Genomic DNA, 24612 nt, shown 5'->3' on the forward strand with positions numbered 1-24612 from the left:
TGGGTCATATGGGCGGAGTTTTTGGGTGTTTGATTCACCCTTTCCTTACCCGCTGGCTGCATGCTGGCTGCAATATTGGATTGAAGTTCATTCTCTGTCCTCCGCAGTACACGCCTGCGCAAACCAATCTTGCCTTGTGCAGGCATGTACTATGGAGGACAGAGAATGAACTTCAATCCAATATTGCAGCCAGCATGCAGCCAGCGGGTAAGGAAAGGGTGAATCAAACACCCGAGAACTCCGCCCATATGACCCAAAACCAGTCCCGCCAAATTCAGGTGACAGAGTCCCTTTAAGTGAAACAATTTCAGCCAAATATACAATAAAGAGGCCACAAAAGAAAATTTAGTGTGTTTAATTACATGTACTAAGCCAAATAAAAAATATACATAAAATAAGAAAGCACTTCTCCAATAACACTTTGCCGATATTTAGAATTCCGTGTCGCTGTCATTTCTATCGGGGAGGTCTAGCTGCCACTGAAAAATGAAGAAAGAAAAATTATTTCATAAATCTTATATAACCATGTACAGGGCCAAAAAAAAAAAAAAAAAAAAAGAAAAAAAAAAAAGCGATCCAGTAGATTACATTTCCAGCTATTCAGTTCATTTCCTGCACCAGTCTTAGGGTACCGTCACACTACGATTTACCTACGATCACGACCAGCGATATGACCTGGCCGTGATCGTAGGTAAATCGTAGTGTGGTCGCTGGGGAGCTGTCACACAGACAGCTCTCCAGCGACGCCGAGGTCCCTGGGTAACCATCGGGTAACTAAGCGCAGGACCGCGCTTAGTAACCCGATGTTTACCCTGGTTACAAGCGTAAAACTAAAAAAAAAACAAAAAAAAAAACAGCACATACTTACATTCTGGTGTCCGTCAGGTCCCTTGCAGTCTCTGCTTCCCGCACTGTGACTGCCGGCCGTAAAGTGAAAGTGAAAGCACAGCCGCTGTGCTCTGCTTTCACTTTACGGCCGGCAGTCACAGTGCTGGAAGCAGACGGCAAGGGACCTGACGGACACCAGAATGTAAGTATGTGCTGTTTTTTTTTTTTTTTTTTTTTTTTTAGTTTTACGCTTGTAACCAGGGTAAACATCGGGTTACTAAGCGCGGCCCTGCGCTTAGTTACCCGATGTTTACCCTGGTTACAAGCGAACGCATCGCTGGATCGCATCGCTAGATCGGTGTCACACACACCGATCTAGCGATGACAGCGGGAGATCCAGCGATGAAAGAAAGTTCCATACGATCTGCTACGACGTACGATTCTCAGCAGGATCCCTGATCGCTGCTGCGTGTCAGACACAGCGATATCGTAACGATATCGCTGGAACGTCACGAATCGTACCGTCGTAGCAATCGAAATGGTATAGTGTGACGGTACCCTTAGTACATCGATCCCAAAGGCTTTAATCATAATTTGTGTTAAATACCAAAAGTAGCAGAAATTTGCAAGTTTATGCCAACTTCGAGAAGTGTGTGGACTTCGTAGGAGGGGCCGTGGCATAGCACGGCTTAACACAAATGAGAGGGTTTGGCACATCTTACTCACCATTAAGACTGGCGCACAAAATCACTGTTGATGAATCAGCCTAAGGCCAGGGTAACAGTATATTCTCTTATCTGAGAGAATGGGGTTGATTATGCAAATCACACTCTGATCATAGCGTTATCCAATTTTATCAAATGCAGAGAAGATTGGGGTGGGGTGATTTCTAATAGTGATGAGCAAGTGTACTCCTTACTTGGGTTTTCTCGAGCACGCTTGGGTGGTCTCCGAGCATTTAGGCATGCTCAGAGATTTAGTTTTCATTGCCGCAGCTGTATGATTTGCAACTAATATACAGTTTGAATACATGTTAGTAAAATCCGCAGCAAAAACGCAGGTGTAAGAAGGTTTGTGGATTTGCTTCCAAAAACGCTGCAGAATTGTCAACGGTAATGATGTCTGATGGAGGAAGAGTGGGCAAAGCTTATAAAACCGCATGAAAATCCGCAACAACAAAAAAAGTGCAGATTTTCTACTGCATTTTTCTGCCAAGATTTGCAGAAATTTCTGCAAGCAGATCTGCATCATGTGCACATAGCCTAACCCTTTGGGAATTTATCTACAGAATAAGGATTTTGACTCCATGGGTGTTTTCCAGAAACAAGCAGCAGTGTATGTTGCCGAGTGGATATTGCAAACTGCTGTTGTAGTGACCAGAATATTATGCCCAGCTCATGCTTCCAGAGACATGCACCTGTAAATTAGGCGGGCTCTCATCACTACAGAAATGCCAAACATGTGGGCGCTAAATGTAGTTTAGGCACACTGGGCTCAGAAGGGACGGGCATTTGGAATTTGCGGAATTTCTTTTGGGGAGTGAGGAGCCATTTCACTTTTTCAGAGCCTTTGTGCTACCAGTAACATGGAAGCCCCCTATATTTCCGATGACAGAGCTGAGTGGGGTCTTGCTTTTTTCTTTGTGGATTTAGTGACTTATTTGGAACATTTTACATAACGATAGGGATCACATTTATCCGACGCTCTAAGCTGAGCACTTACTCTGGGGTTTCCATCTAAATCTCAGTGATGTGACAGATGAAGCCCCTGAGGGATCCATTCATTAAAAAAAAATGAGGCAGCAGAGTTACTCTGGACTCCGTCTGGCCTCTTGTCAGCGGTGTCCTTTTCAGAAGTGCACAAAACTGTGGCCGACGACACTTTTATTCAATCCTAAAAAGACATATACCACCGGATCACAGGTCAGACGGCGTCCACAGTGCCTCCATCTGCCTCATTATAGGTAATCTTCCGCCAGAGATTCTGTATGAATCAGGTATTTCAGTTACACAGAAACCCTGGTGTAAGCGCTCAGCGTAGAGCACAGGATAAATGTGCGCCGAGCCTTAAGGTACCTTCACACAACGATATTGTTAACGATATCGTTGCTATTTGTGACATAGCAACGATATCGTTAATGAAATCGTTATGTGTGACAGCGACCAACGATCAGGCCCCTGCTGGGAGATCGTTGGACGCTGAATAAAGTCCAGAACTTTATTTCGTCGCTGGACTCCTGCTGACATCGCTGGATCGGCGTGTGTGACACCGATCCAGCGATGTCTTCACTGGTAACCAGGGTAAACATCGGGTAACTAAGCGCAGGGCCGCGCTTAGTAACCCGATGTTTACCCTGGATACCATGCTAAAAGTAAAAAAAAAAACAAACACTAGATACTTACCTAACGCTGTCTGTCCTCCAGCGCTGTGCTCTGCACTCCTCCTGTACTGGCTGTGAGCCAGAAAGCAGAGCGGTGACGTCACCGCTCTGCTTTCCGGCTCACAGCCAGTACAGGAGGAGAGCAGAGAAGCAGAGCGCAGCGCTGGAGGACAGACAGCGGTAGGCAAGTATCTAGTGTTTGTTTTTTTTTAACTTTTAGCATGGTATCCAGGGTAAACATCGGGTTACTAAGCGCGGCCCTGCGCTTAGTTACCCGATATTTACCCTGGTTACCGGCATCGTTTGTCGCTGGAGAGCGGTCTGTGTGACAGCTCTCCAGCGACCAAACAGCGACGCTGCAGCGATCCGGATCGTTGTCGGTATCGCTGCAGCGTCGCTTAATGTGAAGGGGCCTTTACTGCGATCTTTGGGAGACAGAATGAAAAAGAAAAAAAAAAAAAAAAAAGACAGCATGTGAAGAACTGGTTATATTTATTATTTTTATGCCGTTCCTTGTGCGGTATAAGTGATTAGGCGACTTTATTCGGGTCGGCGCGATAAGAGCGATACCAGATTTATATTGGGTTTTTATGTTTGGCTGCTGTCACACACTAAAAGACGCTTTTTATTGCGAAAACTAGTTATTGCATCAACATGTTTTGAGAACTATAATTATTATTTTTTCATATTTCGGCTGCCAGTAATGTGAGGGATTGTTTTTTGCAGAACAAGCTGACTTTTTATTGGTACCATTTTCGGACACATGCCATTTTTTGATAGCTTTCTATTCCAATTTTTGAGACAGAATGAACAAAAACCAGCAATAATACCGTTCCACGTGTGGTAAAATTAATAAGACAAGCTTTATTCTTCTTGACAGTACGATTACAGTGATACCTCATTTATATTTTTTAGGTTTTGGCGCTTTTCCACAATAAAATTTTATAGAAAAAATAATTTTTGCATCGCTTTATTCTGAGAGCTATAACTTATTTTTCTGCTGATGGAGCTGTATGGCAGCGTGTTTTTTGCAGGACAAGATGACGTTTTCAGTGGTATCATTTTTATTTACAACAGTCTTTTGATCACATTTTATTGCACTTTTTTTGGCGGTATGATAAAGCATTGTTTTTTTGCCTTTTTTTCAATGTTCACTGAAGGGGTTAACTAGTTAAGAGTTTTATAGAGCGGGCCGTTACAGACGCGGCTATACCAAAATCGGTACTTTTGTTTGCTTTTTTTTTTAAATAAATTTACATACCGTATATACTCGAGTATAAGCTGAGATTTTCAGCCCACTTTTTTTGGCTGAAAGTCCCCCTCTCGGCTTATACTAGAGTCATACGCAGGGGTCGGGAGGGGAGGGGGAGCGGGGGCTGTGAAGTTATACTTACCTACTCCTGGCGCGGTCCCTGGCAGCTTCTTCCTGTAGTGAGCGGTCACATGGTACCGCTTGTTACAGTAATGAATATGGGAGGTGGAGCCGCATATTCATTACTGTAATGAGCGGTAACGGTGAACGCTCAGTACAGGATGAAGCTGCGGCGTCGGGGAAGCAGGGACTGCACAGCGCCAGGAGCAGGTAAGTACATTGGGGAGGGGAGCGCAGCGCGATAGTCACCTTTCCTTGTTCCGGGCGTCGCTCTGTCTTATGCAGTGACGCTCAGGTCAGAGGGCACGGTGATGTAGTTAGTGCGCGCCCTCTGCTGAACGTCAGTGAGGAAGATGGAGCTGCACCGGAACAAGGAGCAGGTGACTATTGAAAGCGTCGGGGGCCTGAGCGACGGAGAGGTGAGTATGTAATTTATTTTTTTTTTTATTGCAGCAACATCAAATGGGGCAAGTGTCTGTATGGAGCATCTATGGGGCCAGAACGCTTGTGCAGCACTGTATGGGGCCAGAACGCTTGTGCAGCACTGTATGGGGCCAGAACGCTTGTGCAGCACTGTATGGGGCCAGAACGCTTGTGCAGCACTGTATGGGGCCAGAACGCTTGTGCAGCACTGTATGGGGCAAGTGTCTGTATGGAGCATCTTATAGGGTCATTATTAACCTTTATGCAGGATTATATGGGGCATATTTTAATATGGAGCATCTTATGGAGCCATCATAAACTGTATGGAGTAGGGTTGAGCGACTTTTTACTTTTTTAGGGTCGAGTCAGGTTTCGCGAAACCCAACTATCTCTAAAGTCGAGTGAAATCGGCCGATTATGGCGAAAAGTCGGGGATCGACCGAAACACGAAACCCAATTCTCCGAAACACGAAATCAATCTCTCCCCTCCTTCATTGGCTGAAAAAATGGCGCCAAGCGCATCATACGAAACGCGACTTTGGCGCGAAAGTCACGTACCACATGGCCGACCCCACACAGGGGTTGGGTTTCATGAAATCCGACTTTGCCAAAAGTCGGCGACTTTTGAAAACGAACGATCCGTTTCGCTCAACCCTAGTATGGAGCATTATATGGGGCTCCTGATTCAATATGGATATTCAAAAACACTTAACCTACTGATGTCTCAATTAATTTAACTTTTATTGGTATCTATTTTAACTTTTGACACTTACTGGTAGCTGCTGCATTTCCCACCCTAGGCTTACTCTCGAGTCACTAAGTTTTCCCAGTTTTTGTTGCAAAATTAAGGGGGAAGGCGGGGGGGGGGGGGGGGGGGGGTCGGCTTATACTCTAGTATATACGGTAAATGTATTTATTTAAAAAAAAAATATATATATAAAATTGAATATATATATATATATATATATATATATATATATATATATATATATATGGTAAATGTATTTATTTAAAAAAAAAAAATATATATATAAAATTGAATATATATATATATATATATATATATATATATATAAATGATTGTGGCCCGATTCTAACGCATCGGGTATTCTAGAATATGCACGTCCCCGTAGTATATGGACAATGATGATTCCAGAATTCGCGGCAGACTGTGCCCGTCGCTGATTGGTCGAGGCAACCTTTATGACATCATCGTCGCCATGGCAACCATTATGACATAATCGTCGCTGTGCCTGTCGCTGATTGGTCGAGGCCGCCAGGTCTCGACCAATCAGAGATGCGGGATTTCCATACACATATATACATACATATACACAGTACAGACCAAATGTTTGGACACCTTCTCATTTAAAGATTTTTCTATATTTTCATGACTATGAAAATTGTAAATTCACACTGAAGGCATAAAAACTATGAATTAACACATGTGGAATTATATACTTAACAAAAAAGTGTGAAACAACTGAAATTATGTCTTATACTCTAGGTTCTTCAAAGTAGCGACCTTTTGCTTTGATAACTGCTTTGCACACTCTTGGCATTCTCTTGATGAGCTTCAAGTGGCAGTCACCGGGAATGGTCTTCCAACAATCTTGAAGGAGTTCCCAGAGATGCTTAGCACTTGTTGGCCCTTTTGCCTTCACTCTGCGATCCAGCTCACCCCAAACCATCTCGATTGGGTTCAGGTCTGGTGACTGTGGAGGCCAGGTCACCTTGTGTAGCACCCCATCACTCTCCTTCTTGGTCAAATAGCCCTTACACAGCCTGGAGGTGTGTTTGGGGTCATTGTCCTGTTGAAAAATAAATGATGGTCCAACTAAACGCAAACCAGATGGAATAGCATGCCGCTGCAAGATGCTGTGGTAGCCATGCTGGTTCAGTATGCCTTCAATTTTGAATAAATCCCCAACAGTGTCACCAGCAAAGCACCCCCACACCATTACACCTCATCCATGCTTCACAGTGGGAACCAGGCATGTAGAATCTATCAGTTCACCTTTTCTTCGTCGCACAAAGACACGGTGGTTGCAACCAAAGATCTCAAATTTGGACTCAGACCAAAGCACAGATTTCCAGTGGTCCAATGTCCATTCCTTGTGTTCTTTAGCCCAAACAAGTCTCTTCTGCTTGTTGCCTGTCCTTAGCAGTGGTTTCCTAGCAGCTATTTTACCATGAAGGCCTGCTGCACAAAGTCTCCTCTTAACAGTTGTTGTAGAGATGTGCCTGCTGCTAGAACTCTGTGTGGCATTGACCTGGTCTCTAATCTGAGCTGCTGTTAAAAGGGCCACTGTCACCCCCTCCAGCCGTTATAAAGTAAAAGAGCCACCTTGTGCAGCAGTAATGCTGCATTCTAACAAGGTGGCTCTTTTAGTTTTTTGTTCATGTATTCCCAAAATAAAGCGCTTTGAAATTTATCCAAAATACCTCTCTTTGTCCATGGAGGCGGCTCCTGACCCCCCTGCTTGAACCAGTACTCTGCCGTCACTCCAATCTTCAGGGGCTTTCGGCGCCGCCCCCTCCGCGCTGTTCGCTTCAAAACCTGCGCTGTGTACAACTGTGTGGGGCAGGCGCAGTAAGCTCTGGCCGTCTGACGTCCCAGCCAGGCTTGCAGACTGCGCCTGTACGGGCAATGCGGCCACCCACCTTGGGAAACCCAGCCCCGCAGTGTGTTATGCATTATGCACAGTGCGGGGCTAGGATTCCTGGGCATGCGCACTGCGTGTGTCAGCCTGTCACCTAGGTCCCCCGCCTTACAGCATCTGTATATTCAGCTGATCGTTCCTCCTCCTAGCAATCGCTGGGAAAGAATTGCTAGGAGGAGGCACGATCAGCTGAATATACAGACGCTGTAAGGCGGGGGACCTAGGTGACAGGCTGACACACACAGTGCGCATGCCCAGGAATCCTAGCCCCGCACTGTGCATAATGCATAACACACTGCGGGGCTGGGATTCCCAAGGTGGGTGGCCGCATTGCCCGCACAGGCGCAGTCTGCAAGCCTGGCTGTGACGTCAGACGGCCAGAGCTTACTGCGCCTGCCCCACACAGTTGTACACAGCGGAGGCGCAGGTTTTGAAGCGAACAGCGCGGAGGGGGCGGCGCCGAAAGCCCCTGAAGATTGGAGTGACGGCAGAGTACTGGTTCAAGCAGGGGGGTCAGGACCCGCCTCCATGGTCAAAGAGAGGTATTTTGGATAAATTTCAAAGCGCTTTATTTTGGGTATACATGAACAAAAAACTAAAAGAGCCACCTAGTTAGAATGCAGCATTACTGCTCCACAAGGTGGCTCTTTTACTTTATAACAGCTGGAGGGGGGTGACAGTGGCCCTTTAACCTTCGATTTCTGAGGCTGGTGACTCAGATAAACTTATCCTCAGAAGCAGAGGTGACTCTTGGTGTTCCTTTCCTGGGGCAGTCCTCATGTGAGCCAGTTTCTTTGCAGCGTTTGATGGTTTTTGCCACAGCACTTGGGGACACTTTCAAAGTTTGCCCAATTTTTCGGACTGACTGACCATCATTTCTTAACCCCTTCCCGACCCATGACGCCACGTAGGCGTCATGAAAGTCGGTGCCAATCCGACCCATGACGCCTATGTGGCGTCATGGAAAGATCGCGTCCCTGCAGATCGGGTGAAAGGGTTAACTCCCATTTCACCCGATCTGCAGGGACAGGGGGAGTGGTAGTTTAGCCCAGGGGGGGTGGCTTCACCCCCTCGTGGCTACGATCGCTCTGATTGGCTGTTGAAAGTGAAACTGCCAATCAGAGCGATTTGTAATATTTCACCTATTATAACGGGTGAAATATTACAATCCAGCCATGGCCGATGCTGAAATATCATCGGCCATGGCTGGAAATACTAATGTGCCCCCACCCCACCGATCTGGCCGGTACACTGTTCCGGCTCCCCTCCGTCCAGTGCTCTGCTCCCCCCCGTGCTCTTGTCCGCTCCCCCCGTGCTCCAATCACCCCCCTGTGCTCCAATCACCCCCCCTGCACTCCGATCCACCCCCCCCGGTGCTCCGTTCCATACCCCCCCCCCCCCGTGCTCCGTTCCACGCCCCCCGTGCTCCGTTCCACCCATCCCACGCTCCGATTCCCCCCCCTCCCCCATCATACTTACCGATCCAGCCGGGGTCCCGTCCGTCTTCTCACTGGGCGCCGCCATCTTCCAAAATGGCAGGCGCATACGCAGTGCGCCCGCCGAATCTGCCGGCCGGCAGATTCGTTCCAAAGTGCATTTTGATCACTGAGATATAATCTCAGTGATCAAAATAAAAAAAAATAATAAATGACCCCCCCCCCCCCCCCTTTGTCACCCCCATAGGTAGGGACAATAAAAAAATAAAGACATTTTTTTTTTTCCACTAATGTTAGAATAGGGTTAGGGGTAGGGGTAGGGCTAGGGCTAGGGGTAGGGCTAGGGCATGTGCACACGTATTCTGGTCCTCTGCGGATTTTTCCGCTGCGGATTTGATAAATCCGCAGTGCTAAACCGCTGCGGATTTACCGCGTTTTTTTCTGCGCATTTCACTGCGGTTTTACAACTGCGATTTTCTATTGGAGCAGTTATAAAACCGCTGCGGAATCCGCAGAAAGAAGTGACATGCTGCGGAATGTAAACCGCTGCATTTCCGTGCAGTTTTTCCGCAGCATGTGTACAGCGATTTTTGTTTCCCGTAGGTTTACATTGAACTGTAAACTCATGGGAAACTGCTGCGGATCCGCAGCGTTTTCCGCAGCGTGTGCACATACCTTTAGAATTAGGCTATGTGCACACTGCGGATTTGGCTGCGGATTGGCCGCTGCGGATTCGCAGCAGTGTTCCATCAGGTTTACAGTACCATGTAAACATATGAAAAACCAAATCCGCTGTGCCCATGGTGCGGAAAATACCGCGCGGAAAAGCTGCGTTATATTTTCCGCAGCATGTCAATTCTTTGTGCGGATTCCGCAGCGTTTTACACCTGTTCCTCAATAGGAATCCGCAGGTGAAATCCGCACAAAAAACACTGGAAATCCGCGGAAAATACGCAGGTAAAACGCAGTGCCTTTTACCCGCGGATTTTTCAAAAATGGTGCGGAAATATCTCACACGAATCCGCAACGTGGGCACATAGCCTTAGGGTTAGAATTAGGGTTGTGGTTAGGGTTGTGATTAGGGTTATGGCTACAGTTGGGATTAGGGTTAGGGGTGTGTTGGGGTTAGTGTTGGAGGTAGAATTGAGGGGTTACCACTGTTTAGGCACATCAGGGGTCTCCAAACGCAACATGGCCCCACCATTGATTCCAGCCAATCTCGTATTCAAAAAGTCAAATGGTGCTCCCTCACTTCCGAGCCCTGACGTGTGCCCAAACAGTGGGTTACCCCCACATATGGGGTACCAGCATACTCAGGACAAACTGCGCAACAATTACTGGGGTCCAATTTCTCCTGTTACCCTTGTGAATCTAAAAAAAATGCTTGCTAAAACAATTTTTGAGGAAAGAAAAATGATTTTTTTATTTTCACGGCTCTGCGTTGTAAACGTCTGTGAAGCACTTGGGGGTTCAAAGTGCTCACCACATATCTAGATAAGTTCCTTGGGGGGTCTAGTTTCTAAAATGGGGTCACTTGTGGGGGTTTCTACTGTTTAGGCACACCAGGGGCTCTGCAAACGCAACGTGACGCCCGCAGAGCATTCCATCAAAGTCTGCATTTCAAAACGTCACTACTTCAATTCCAAGCCCCGGCATGTGCCCAAACAGTAGTTTACCCCCACATATGGGGTATCACCGTACTCAGGAGAAACTGGACAACAAATATTGGGGTGAAATTTCTCCTGTTACCCTTGGGAAAATAAAAAATTGCAGGCTAAAAGATCATTTTTGAGAAAATAATTTTTTTTATTTTCATGGCTCTGCGTTATAAACTTCTGTGAAGCTCTTGGGGGTTCAAAGTCCTCACCACACATCTAGATTAGTTCCTTTGGGGGTCTAGTTTCCAAAATGGTGTCATTTCTGGGGGATCTCCAATGTTTAGGCACACAGGGGCTCTCCAAACGTGACATGGTGGCCGCTAATGATTGGAGCTAATTTTCCATTTAAAAAGCCAAATGGCGTGCCATCCCTTCCGAGCCCTGCCGTGCGCCCAAACAGTGGTTTACCCCCACATATGGGGTATCAACGTACTCAGGACAAACTGGACAACAATATTTGGGGTCCAAATTCTCCTATTATCCTTGGCAAAATAGGAAATTCCAGGCTAAAAAATCATTTTTGAGGAAAGAAAATTTTTTATTTTCATGGCTCTGCGTTATAAACTTCTGTGAAGCACCTGGGGGTTTAAAGTGCTCACTAGGCATCTAAATAAGTTCCTTGGGGGGTCTTGTTTCCAAAATGGGGTCACTTGTGGGGGAGCGCCAATGTTTAGGCACACAGGAGCTATCCAAACGCGACATGGTGTCCGCTAACGATGGAAATAATTTTTCATTCAAAAAGTCAAATGGCGCTCCTTCCCTTCCGAGCCTTACCATGTGCCCAAACAGTGGTTTACCCCCACATGTGAGGTATTGGTGTACTCAGGAGAAATTGCCCAACACATTTTAGGATCCATTTTATCCTGTTGCCCATGTGAAAATGAAAAAATTTAGGCTAAAAGAATTTTTTTGTGAAAAAAAAAGTACTTTTTCATTTTTACGGATCAATTTGTGAAGCACCTGGGGGTTCAAAGTGCTCACTATGCATCTAGATAAGTTCCTTGGGGCGTCTAGTTTCCAAAATGGGGTCACTTGTGGGGGAGCTCCAATTTTTAGGCACACGGGGGCTCTCCAAACGTGACATGGTGTCCGCTAAAGAGTGGAGCCAATTTTTGATTCAAAAAGTCAAATGGCGCTCCTTCCCTTCCAAGCCCTGCGCCCAAACAGTGGTTTACCCCCACATGAGGTATCCGCGTACTCAGGACAAATTGGACAACAACTTTCGTGGTTCAGTTTCTCCTTTTACCATTGGGAAAATAAAAAAATTGTTGCTAAAAGATAATTTTTGTGACTAAAAAGTTAAATGTTCATTTTTTCCTTCCATGTTGCTTCTGCTGCTGTGAAGCACCTGAAGGGTTAATAAACTTCTTGAATGTGGTTTTGAGTACCTTGAGGGGTGCAGTTTTTAGAATGGTGTCACTTTTGGGTATTTTCAGCCATATAGACCCCTTAAACTGACTTCAAATGTGAGGTGGTCCCTAAAAAAAAAAAATGGTTTTGTAAATTTCGTTGTAAAAATGAGAAATCGCTGGTCAACTTTTAACCCTTATAACTTCCTAACAAAAAAAAATTTTGTTTCCGAAATTGTGCTGATGTAAAGTAAACATGTGGGAAATGTTATTTATTAACTATTTTGTGTCACATATCTCTCTGGTTTAACAGAATAAAAATTCAAAATGTGAAAATTGCGAAATTTTCGCCAAATTTCCGTTTTTATCACAAATAAACGCAGAATTTATTGACCTAAATTTACCACTAACATGAAGCCCAATATGTCACAAAAAAACAATCTCAGAACCGCTAGGATCCGTTGAAGCGTTCCTGAGTTATTACCTCATAAAGGGACACTGGTCAGAATTGCAAAAAACGGCAAGGTCTTTAAGGTCAAAATAGGCTGGGTCATGAAGGGGTTAAAGTAATGATGGCCACTCGTTTTTCTTTACTTAGAATTTGTATTATGGCAAGAAAAAAGCAGCTAACAGTCTATTCAGTAGAACTATCAGCTGTGTATCCACCAGACTTCTGCATAACACAACTGATGGTCCCAACCCCATTTATAAGGCAAGAAATTATTATTATTATTATTATTTATTATTATAGCGCCATTTATTCCATGGCGCTTTACATGCGAGGAGGGGTATACATAATAAAACAAGTACAATAATCTTGAACAATACAAGTCACAACTGGTACAGGAGGAGAGAGGACCCTGCCCGCGAGGGCTCACAATCTACAAGGGATGGGTGAGGATACAGTAGGTGAGGGTAGAGCTGGCCGTGCAGCGGTTTGGTCAATCGGTGGTTACTGCAGGTTGTAGGCTGTGGAAATGTGTAGGAAAATGTGTGTAAATGGGTAAGTAACTGGCTTAGGCCTCTTTCACACTTCAGTCTTTTGTTCTCGGTTTCAAACCGCCATTTTCATCAAATAGCGGATCCGCCTTTTTTGGGGGGCGGATCCGCTATTTTCCCATTGACTTGCATTAGCGACGGATTGTCCCACTTATTAAACCTGACAGGGCACATCTGAAGTGAAAACCATTCCCGGTGACTACCTCTTGAAGCTCATCAAGAGAATGCCAAGAGTGTGCAAAACAGTCAAAGCAAAAGTTGGCTACTTTGAAGAACCTAGAATATAAGACACAATTTCAGTTGTTGCACAATTTTTTTTTTTTGTTAAGGATGTAATTCCACATGTGTTAATTCATAGTTTTGATGCCTTCAGTGTGAATTTACAATTTTCATAGTCATGAAAATACAGAAAAATCTTTAAATGAGAAGGTGTGTCCAAACTTTGTGTACATATATACATACATACATACATACATACTAGATGGCAGCCCGATTCTAAAGAATCGGGAGTCTAGAATCCATATATACTTTATTCAAATGTAAGAATAATACAATTAATAAATAATAGTAAGAAAGAACAAAAATAATAGGCAGTATATGGAGAAAACACCAAACAAAAGTTCAAAATTGGTGTGAAAATGTCACTGAACCACTTCACAACTAAATATATATAGTTTTGGTAAACGGTATTATCATTTTTTTGACGAAATTCGGCAGGAGCTTGAAGAGCAACGTCACTGGGCCCGCCTCCACGCAGTAGAAACTTGCTGTGAGGTAAAAATTCAAAAATCACACCAAAATGGCGGGCGGAGTGTGTCACAGTACGGCACGTTTCTGATTGGTCGCTCGCAGCAGGCAGCAACCAATCAGACACTGGACACTGTTGACGTCACTTCTCTCCGGACATTAGCTCCGGACAAAGCCATGGAAGTTGGCACAAATTGCAGGAAGTAGTATTCTAGGCAATTATATATTAGATACACATATACATATATGTTATCGGCCCCTGGAGCAGCCGTTCTCCAGTCTATAGTAGATTGTATTGTGAAGTGACTTTATGCCGTGTGATCATCTCAGATAGAGGGGAAATAGATCAAGCCCGCTCTCTAGTTATGAGTGAGCGTGCTCGGGTGAGGGGTTATCTGAGCAGGCTCGAGTGCCAATATAGTATCTTCGGCGTGCTTGAATACTAATTTCGAGTTGCTGTGGCGGCATGCCTAACAGGCAATCCCTATGTGTTGCGGCTGTCGAACAGCACAAGGCAAGCAGCTAAAGAAACTCGACAATAGTATTCGAGCATGCTGAAGATACTCTATTAGCACACGAGCATGGTCCAATAAGGTGTGATCGTTCACTCATTTCCTGGATTTAAAAACGTAAAGAAAAACTTACACAATGATGTTGTTGATAGGAATATGGATTAGCTTGACAAAGAAGCCGATAAATCCCATAATAGCAAATCCAATAGCAGTGGCCATTGCGATCTTCTGGAATTCTGAAATAAAAGATTAGGTTTTGTAACATTTGTCTTTCCAGAGGGAATTGGTAGTTATGGGGGTGCACACACAAAAGAAACACAAATAAGTTCTCTCTGCAACCCAACGAATGCTTCTCCCCTACTACTTGGGACAGAATGAAGTTGCACCCTGCTGATGGAGAGGACCAGTTTGTTCTGACATTGATAAAATAGGCTTCCAGTTTTCAGATCCATAGACGCGCATACAGGGCGAAACGGCTGTTGTCCAGCAAGCTCCACACAGGGCTCTCCTGCCTCTGTTATTTTATGCAACTTCAATAAAAAGGGACTTTTAACGGGACAGTGAGTGCCACACTCACTTCTTTGGATAGAGACCTCACATCTGTACTTTTCAGTTTTTAGTTTTGTTATAGGAACAAAAATAAAGCAAAACACTAATTGACCACATGACCAAAAGTGTCCAATGGCCATTAACATTAAACTGGTCTGTCGAGACACCACCATTCTACTAGATAATATACTATATAATTGTCCAAGGGTCACTTCCGTCTTTCTGTCTGTCTTTCTGTCACAGATATTCATTGGTCGCAGCCTCTGTCTGTCATTGAAATCCAAGTCGCTGATTTGGTCGTGGCTGTTTTGCCGCGACCAATCAGCGACGGGCACAGTCTGGCGGAAAAATGGCTGCTCCTTCCTCCCCGCAGTCAGTGCCCGCTCCATATACGCCCCTCCAGTCAGCGCTCACACACGGTTAATGGCTGCGCTACACCGCGCCCTCCGTTAAAGCTGCTATTAACCCCATGTGACCAACTTTTTACTTTTGATAGTAAAAAGATCTAATGTTAAAAAAAAATATAAAATAATATATATCCCGCTGCTCGCGACGCTCTGGTCCATGCATTGCAGTCTCACGAGATGATGACGTGGCGGTCTCGCGAGACCACTACGTCATCATCTCGCGAGACAGCAATGCATGGACCCGAGCGTCGCGAGCAGCCACATTGGCGTGGCATTTAAATCCCACTTCGCTGACTGGTCGCGCACAGCAGGCATGCGCGACCAATCAGCGACATTGGCGTGGGATTTAAATCCCGCTTCGCTGATTGGGCGCTACCAATCAGCGAAGTGGGATTTAAATCCCACGCCAATGTCACTGGTTGGTCGTGCGTGCCGGCTGGGCGCGACCAGTCAGCGAAGTGGTATTTAAATCCTGCGTTAATGTCGCTGATTGGTCACACACGCGCCTGCTGATGCGTGACTGGGCAATATACTACGTGGCTGGGCAATATACTACGTGGACATGCATATTCTAGAATACCCGATGCGTTAGAATCGGTCCACCATCTAGTCTACTATATAATTGTCTAAGGGTCACTTCCGTCTTTGTCTGTCCTTCCGTTTGTCATGGATATTCATTGGTCGCGGCTTCTGTCTGTCATGGAATCCACCAGCCCTGGGAGTCTCGCAGCCTCTACAGCACGGTGCCGGTGTTCTCCGGCGGTACAGCGCTTCTGCTCCTGCGATTAGTTCGCTTCCCACAGCGCTCATCTCCTATACCCTCTGACTTACAGTACTCAATAACCTTTTCTGATGAAGGTCTTATGATTAGACCGAAAACGTTCAATTTATGTGGAACTGGATGCACCTAATAAACGAATTGTTCACATCTTATCTTGCAAAGACTATCTCTTGAGTGCCAAGTAATTTATTCTCTGTCATGGAATCCAAGTCGCTGATTGGTTATGGCAAAACGCCCACGACCATTGCCACAACCAATCAGCGATGGGCGCAGTCCGGCGGCAACATGGCCGCTCCATCCTCCCCGCAGTCAGTGCCCGCTCCGTACTCCCTTCCAGTCAGCGCTCCTACAGGGTTAATGGCAGCGCTAATTGACCGCGTTATGCCGCAGTGTAACGCACTCCATTATCGCTGCTATTAACCCTGTATGACCAACTTTTTTTTTTTTTTTTTACTATTGATGCTGCCTATGCAGCCTCAATAGTAAAAAGAGCTAATGTTAAAAATAATTAAAAAAAAATAAAAAATCATCATATACTCACATTCCGGCGCCTTTCCCGCTACTCGCGACGCACCGGTGACCAGTCCATGCAAGCGGCAGGTACCGGTGGCAAAGATGGTATGCGACAAGGACCTGCCATGACGTCACGGTCATGTGACCGTGATGTCATCACAGGTCCTGCGCCCATACCAACCCTGGGACCGGAAACTGCCGGGTGCACTGCATGCAGGGCCAGTACTTCAACGGAGGGTGAGTATAGGTTTATTTTTTATTTTAAGTCTGTATACTACATGGCTCTGTGCTGTATTCTCCGTCGCTGGGCAATATACTACGTGGACATGCATATTCTAAAATACCCGATGCGTTAGAATCGGGCCACCATCTAATCTAATCTAATATAATATAGAGAGAAGCTTGCTGTTTTTCTTTACTTTTTAAAAGAATCTGAAGAGTCGCATGAGACAAGCCTAAGACTAGCTTCACAGATTCAGTCTTTGGAGGTTTTCTTGTTCATATACTGCAATGTGAGCTGAACTTCGCACCCCAGAATGACCACGACAGTGTGCGGAGCTGTGCTGGTCCCAACATAGTTTACTTCTGGACCTGCAAACAGCAGATGGTGGAAGCTGAGTTTCTAGCTCTTTGGATCTCCAAATTCTAGGATCAACGCCAGTGATGAGTGAACGTGCTCGGATAAGATTTTCTAGTCCCTGCGGCTGCATGTTTTGCAGTGGAAGACAGCGGCAACACATGCAGAGATTGCATGCTTGTTAGGCAATGACCGCATCTGTTGCTACAATCTACCGCCTCAAAACATGCAGCAAATATTATCCGTGAAATTAAGCGCATCATGAAGGGTAAAGCATATGCAAGGTAATAAAGATGAAGCCGCAATGTGCACCCTGAGGCACTACGTACCCTTTCTGTCTGGCTTTGTGCATCTTTTCACCAGTCTGATCGAATCCTTCACAAACTGGCGGCTGGGCTCGACAAACTGCATTACCTGGTCCATGATGCCTGGAAACTAAAGACACGTATGGTTAATGTGCAGTGCATTAGTGACAGTATCAGCCCTAGATACAGCACGCTAGGCCTAGTGCAGGACACCACATGCTCCATGCAGACGGGGCTATGCTGAGCACAGGTCTCAAGATGGCTGAGGACCCAGCGGTCAGACCCCTAGCAATGATTAAGCTATGACAATTCAGTACAAGCCCTTTACGGGACACTTGCACATCCCTTCTTAATTGCAAGAGTAAAATAAACTCTTATACTCATTTCTAGTGATGAGCGAACGTGCTCGGGGCAGTGGTTATCGGAGCATGCTCGTGTGATAACCGAGTGTCTTTGGTGTGCTCAAAAAAATATGTGGGTGCAACTGGATCAGAGAGACAAGGCCACTTTACCCAACTATCCCACATAGTGTCCCTTTACAGTCAGTGAAGGCCAAACACAGGTGTCCCACGCCCATCGGATGGACAGACCATGAAATTCTATGAATCATGACCAATGGTCCCAGCAAATGAAATATCGGCCACACATGTATTCCCAATTCTCAGAGGAAACACAAGCTTGCGACAGATCAGGGCTCCAGCAGGTGATTAACCCCTTCATGACCCAGCCTATTTTGACCTTAAAGACCTTGCCGTTTTTTGCAATTCTGACCAGTGTCCCTTTATGAGGTAATAACTCAGGAACGCTTCAACGGATCCTAGCGGTTCTGAGATTGTTTTTTCGTGACATATTGGGCTTCATGTTAGTGGTAAATTTAGGTCAATAAATTCTGCGTTTGTGATAAAAACGGAAATTTGGCGAAAATTTCGCAATTTTCACATTTTGAATTTTTATTCTGTTAAACCAGAGAGATATGTGACACAAAATAGTTAATAAATAACATTTCCCACATGTTTACTTTACATCAGCACAATTTCGGAAACAAAATTTTTTTTTGTTAGGAAGTTATAAGGGTTAAAAGTTGACCAGCGATTTGTCATTTTTACAACGAAATTTACAAAACCATTTTTTTTAGGGACCACCTCACATTTGAAGTCAGTTTGAGGGGTCTATATGGCTGAAAATACCCAAAAGTGACACCATTCTAAAAACTGCACCCCTCAAGGTACTCAAAACCACATTCAAGAAGTTTATTAACCCTTCAGGTGCTTCACAGCAGCAGAAGCAACATGGAAGGAAAAAATGAACATTTAACTTTTTAGTCACAAAAATTATCTTTTAGCAACAATTTTTTTATTTTCCCAATGGTAAAAGGAGAAACTGAACCACGAAAGTTGTTGTGCAATTTGTCCTGAGTACGCTGATACCTCATATGTGGGGGTAAACCACTGTTTGGGCGCACGGCAGGGCTTGGAAGGGAAGGAGCGCCATTTGACTTTTTGAATCAAAAATTGGCTCCACTCTTTAGCGGACACCATGTCACGTTTGGAGAGCCCCCGTGTGCCTAAAAATTGGAGCTCCCCCACAAGTGACCCCATTTTGGAAACTAGACGCCCCAAGGAACTTATCTAGATGCATAGTGAGCACTTTGAACCCCCAGGTGCTTCACAAATTGATCCGTAAAAATGAAAAAGTACTTTTTTTTCACAAAAAAATTCTTTTAGCCTCAATTTTTTCATTTTCACATGGGAAACAGGATAAAATGGATCCTAAAATTTGTTGGGCAATTTCTCCTGAGTACAACAATACCTCACATGGGGGGGTAAACCACTGTTTGGGCACATGGTAAGGCTCGGAAGGGAAGGAGCGCCATTTGACTTTTTGAATGAAAAATTATTTCCATCGTTAGCGGACACCATGTCGCGTTTGGAGAGCTCCTGTGTGCCTAAACATTGGCGCTCCCCCACAAGTGACCCCATTTTGGAAACTAGACCCCCCAAGGAACTTATTTAGATGCCTAGTGAACACTTTAAACCCTCAGGTGCTTCACAAATTGATCTGTAAAAATGAAAAAGTACTTTTTTTTTCACAAAAAAATTATTTTCGCCTCATTTTCACATGGGCAGTAGGATAAAATGGATCATAAAATTTGTTGGGCAATTTCTCCCGAGTACGCCGATACCTCATATGTGGGGGTAAACCACTGTTTGGGCACACGGCAGGGCTCGGAAGGGAAGGCGCGCCATTTGACTTTTTGAATGGAAAATTAGCTCCAATTGTTAGCGGACACCATGTCGCGTTTGGAGAGCCCCTGTGTGCCTATGCATTGGAGCTCCCCCACAAGTGACCCCATTTTGGAAACTAGACCCCCCAAGGAACTTATCTAGATGCATATTGAGCACTTTAAACCCCCAGGTGCTTCACAGAAGTTTATAACACAGAGCCATGAAAATAAAAAATAATTTTTCTTTCCTCAAAAATGATTTTTTAGCCTGGAATTTCCTATTTTGCCAAGGATAATAGGAGAAATTGGACCCCAAATATTGTTGTCCAGTTTGTCCTGAGTACGCTGATACCCCATATGTGGGGGTAAACCACTGTTTGGGCACATGCCGGGGCTCGGAAGTGAAGTAGTGACATTTTGAAATGCAGACTTTGATGGAATGCTCTGTGGGCGTCACGTTGCGTTTGCAGAGCCCCTGATGTGGCTTAACAGTAGAAACCCCCCACAAGTGACCCCATTTTGGAAACTAGACCCCGAAAGGAACTTATCTAGATGTGTGGTGAGCACTTTGAACCCCCAAGTGCTTCATAGAAGTTTATAATGCAGAGCCGTGAAAATAATAAATACGTTTTCTTTCCTCAAAAATAATTATTTAGCCCAGAATTTTTTATTTTCCCAAGGGTTACAGGAGAAATTGGACCCCAAAAGTTGTTGTCCAGTTTCTCCTGAGTACGCTGATACCCCATGTGTGGGGGTAAACCACTGTTTGGGCACACAGCGGGGCTCAGAAGGGAAGTAGTGACTTTTGAAATGCAGACTTTGATGGAATGGTCTGCGGGCGTCACATTGCGTTTGCAGAGCCCCTGGTGTGCCTAAACAGTAGAAACCCCCCACAAGTGACCCCATTTTAGAAACTAGACCCCCCAAGGAACTTATCTAGATATGTGGTGAGCACTTTGAACCCCCAAGTGCTTCACAGACGTTTACAACGCAGAGCCGTGAAAATAAAAAATCATTTTTCTTTCCTCAAAAATGATGTTTTAGCAAGCATTTCTTTATTTTCACAAGGGTAACAGGAGAAATTGGACCCCAGTAATTGTTGCGCAGTTTGTCCTGAGTATGCTGGTACCCCATATGTGGGGGTAAACCACTGTTTGGGTGCACGTCGGGGCTCGGAAGTGAGGGAGCACCATTTGACTTTTTGAATACAAGATTGGCTGGAATCAATGGTGGCGCCATGTTGCGTTTGGAGACCCCCTGATGTGCCTAAACAGTGGAAACCCCTCAATTCTAACTCCAACACACCCATAACCCTTATCCCAACTGTAGCCGTAACCCTAATCACAACCCTAACCCCAACACACCCGTAACCCCAACACACCCCTAACCCTAACCACAACCCTAATTCCAACCCAACCCTAGCCCTAAGGCTATGTGCCAACGTTGCGGATTCGTATGAGATTTTTCAGCACCATTTTTGAAAAATCCGCGGGTAAAAGGCACTGCGTTTTACCTGCGGATTTACCGCGGATTTCCAGTGTTTTTTGTCCGGATTTCACCTGCGGATTCCTATTGAGGAACAGGTGTAAAACGCTGCGGAATCCGCACAAAGAATTGACATGCTGCGGGAAATACAACGCAGCGTTCCCGCGCGGTATTTTCCACACCATGGGCACAGCGGATTTGGCTTTCCATATGTTTACATGGTACTGTAAACCTGATGGAACACTGCTGCGAATTCGCAGCGGCCAATCCGCACCGTGTGCACATAGCCTAATTCTAAAGGTATGTGCACACGCTGCGGAAAACGCTGCGGATCCGCAGCAGTTTCCCATGAGTTTACAGTTCAATGCAAACCTATGGGAAACAAAAATCGCTGTACACATGCTGCGGAAAAACTGCACGGAAACGCAGCGGTTTACATTCCGCAGCATGTCACTTCTTTCTGCGGATTCCGCAGCGGTTTTACAACTGCTCAAATAGAAAATCGCTGTTGTAAAACCGCATTGAAATGCGCAGAAAAAACATGGTAAATCCGCCATAAATCCGCAGCGGTTTAGCACTGCGGATTTATCAAATCCGCAGCGGAAAAATCCGCAGAGGACCAGAATACGTGTGCACATACCGAAACCCTAACCCTACCCCTAACCCTAGTTCTTACACCAACCTTAGTGGGAAAAAAAAAAAATATATATTTTTTTTATTGTCCCTACCTATGGGGGTGACAAAGGGGGGGGGGGGGGTCATTTACTTTTTTTTTTTTTATTTTGATCACTGAGATATAACCTATCTCAGTGATCAAAATTCACTCTGGAACGAATCTGCCGGCCGGCAGATTCGGCGGGCGCACTACACATGCGCCCGCCATTTTGGAAGATGGTGGCGCCCAGGAAAGAAGACGGACGGTCCCCGGGAGGCCAGGTAAGTATAAGGGGTATATTTGGGGGGAGATCAGGGCACGGGGGGGGGGCATCGGAGCACGGGGGGTGGGTGGACCGGAACACGGGGGGGTGGATTGGAGCACGGAGTGGGGGATCGCTGTGCGGGCGGGTGGATCGGAGCACGGGGGGGGGGAAAATCGCTGTGCGGGGGGGGGGAATCGCTGTGCGGGGGGGGGGATCGCTGTGCGGGGGGGGGGGATCGGAGTGCGGGGGGGGGGGGTTTGATTGGAGCACGGGGGGTGTGATTGGAGCACGGGGGGAGCGGGCAGGAGGACGGGGGAGCGGAGCACAGGACCGAGGGGAGCGGACCACAGATCGGGGGGCTGGGGGGGCGATCGGAGGGGTGGGGTGGGTGCACATTAGTGTGTCCAGCCATGGCCGATGATATTGCAGCATCGGCCATGGCTGGATTGTAATATTTCACCATTTTTTTAGGTGAAATATTACAAATCGCTCTGATTGGCAGTTTCACTTTCAACAGCCAATCAGAGCGATCGTAGCCACGAGGGGGTGAAGCCACCCCCCCTGGGCTAAACTACCACTCCCCCTGTCCCTGCAGATCGGGTGAAATGGGAGTTAACCCTTTCACCCGATCTGCAGGGACGCGATCTTTCCATGACGCATATGCTGCGTCATGGGTCGGAATGGCACCGACTTTCATGACGCAGCGTATGCGTCAAAGGTCGGGAAGGGGTTAATGTTTTGTGTAGGGAGAAGGGCCACATATCTGATAAGGGCATGAGGGGCCCCTGCTCAAGGCCCTCCCACCATAGGAGCCAGGCAGCTCCACCGCAGGCACCATGTATACTACATATGCCCAGTAACAGCCATCAATTAGTCATCGCTGATCACTGGTGATGGAGGGAATCATAAAGCGCCTGACAAATCACTGTAGTCTACACACTGCATCACTAATACAGGGGGCAGCGGGGAGACTCCGCATCGCTAATATAGGGGGCAGCGGGGAGACCCCCACATCACTAATATAGGGGGCAGCGGGGAGACTCCGCATCGCTAATATAGGGGGCAGCGGGGAGACCCCCACATCACTAATATAGGGGGCAGCGGGGAGACTCCGCATCACACAGGGCTATAGCTGGATCTACTACACGCAGTGTACTCGGCCCAGTATATACACAGGGCTCTATGCACATACAGGAGGACACCCGCCGTCTGCGCTACTTACCGGTGATGCCTCTTCTCCGTTGGACAGCCGCTAAGTGAGACACGTCGCACAGCCCGAGATCCGACTTCTATAGGACTGACGTCACCGGATCGCATGCCTACACCAGCCAATAGTAAGAGGGAACGTCGACGTGAAACAAAAATGCGGAAAGAACGACGTACAGGCGCTCTCGCTTTTCTCTTCGTCTCTATGGTTTCTTGGGAGGAGTCTTCAGACGCTGAGCTGGCGTTGGGAACGCTGAGGTTTTTTTTTCAACAACTTTATTGTTCTTGATTTGTTTATGAACAGTTCGTTGAGCTGCGCAGCAGGAGAGAGCAGTGTGGCTGTGGTGAAGCTCTGCTGACTGGGATTTATTAGTTGCCAGCATTCAGTGATGGGTTTTGTGGCTTTTGGTGTAAATACTAATAATAATTCTAGGTGTTTTTCTCACCTTTTCATGTCAGCATTATCCAGGTCCATCAAAATAAAATCATTTTTTTCTAATAGTCGTAAAAAAAAATGCCATTTTACTGATAAAGCGTGCGGCATTACCCAAGGAAAGTAAAAGAAGACCCAGACATACGTCACGTTACTGCGTCCTCCGCCCGTTAGCTGTGGGATAATCACTGAATTACCGATTATGCGCTAATTACAGGCACTTTTGTGCTGTTTGATATCACTATTGAATGGATTTGTCTGCCACATGCAGGCTGTAACATCATACTCTGGCTATGGGAGACCGTGTGTTATGGAATCATGGTCTATAATGCTGTGATATTGTAGTGCTTGGGTCAGAGAAAGCCTGAGAAATAGAACACTAGAGGTGCTGGTCTTCATAATAATAATATTCAGAAGCGTGGCTTACGATAGCCCCAGCAGGACCAGACGCTGGGCAATATTTCCTTTGTTTTTGGTTTTCTTCCCCCCTCTTCCTTTTCTGAAGAAACTCCAAACAAGGACAAGGGTGAGGAAATAAATGGGAACCTATCAAAGTTATGTTTCCGTTAGGTACTGTAGATCTGAAAGTGATAAGGCTAAAAATGACGTTTCAGAAGAAGATTTATATAATGATGGCCTATGTCAAGCTAGTGTAACGTGGCTCGGGGCGGTAGCCGCGGATGAGGTACTCCACTTGTACACCCCGACACGTTACATGACCGGGTGGATGTGGACTTGTGGCTGGGTGTGTGGACGTGTGCTGTGAGGGCGCTACACCTGTGCAGGCCGCATGTAACCGATGCTGCTGGTTTGCCAGGACCAGATGTTTTACAGTTCAATAAGGG

The 24612-nt window shown here is 46.0% G+C and overlaps 1 protein-coding gene across 1 annotated transcript; it reads right to left on the minus strand.

Moving 5' to 3' along the window:
- Window positions 1–339: 339 nt before the first annotated feature.
- On the minus strand, window positions 340–23485 carry SEC61G (SEC61 translocon subunit gamma). The gene is made up of 4 exons (XM_069730172.1): window positions 23351–23485; window positions 17524–17629; window positions 14501–14603; window positions 340–479 (listed from the first exon to the last, which is right to left on the minus strand). The coding sequence occupies exons 2-4, from the start codon at window positions 17615–17617 to the stop codon at window positions 470–472; spliced, it is 207 nt and encodes a 68-aa protein (XP_069586273.1). The 5' UTR covers window positions 17618–17629; window positions 23351–23485; the 3' UTR covers window positions 340–469.
- Between the last annotated feature and the right edge of the window lie 1127 nt (window positions 23486–24612).

Source organism: Ranitomeya imitator, chromosome 6 (assembly GCF_032444005.1).
Source record: "Ranitomeya imitator isolate aRanImi1 chromosome 6, aRanImi1.pri, whole genome shotgun sequence".
Classification (NCBI taxonomy): Eukaryota; Metazoa; Chordata; class Amphibia; order Anura; family Dendrobatidae; genus Ranitomeya; species Ranitomeya imitator.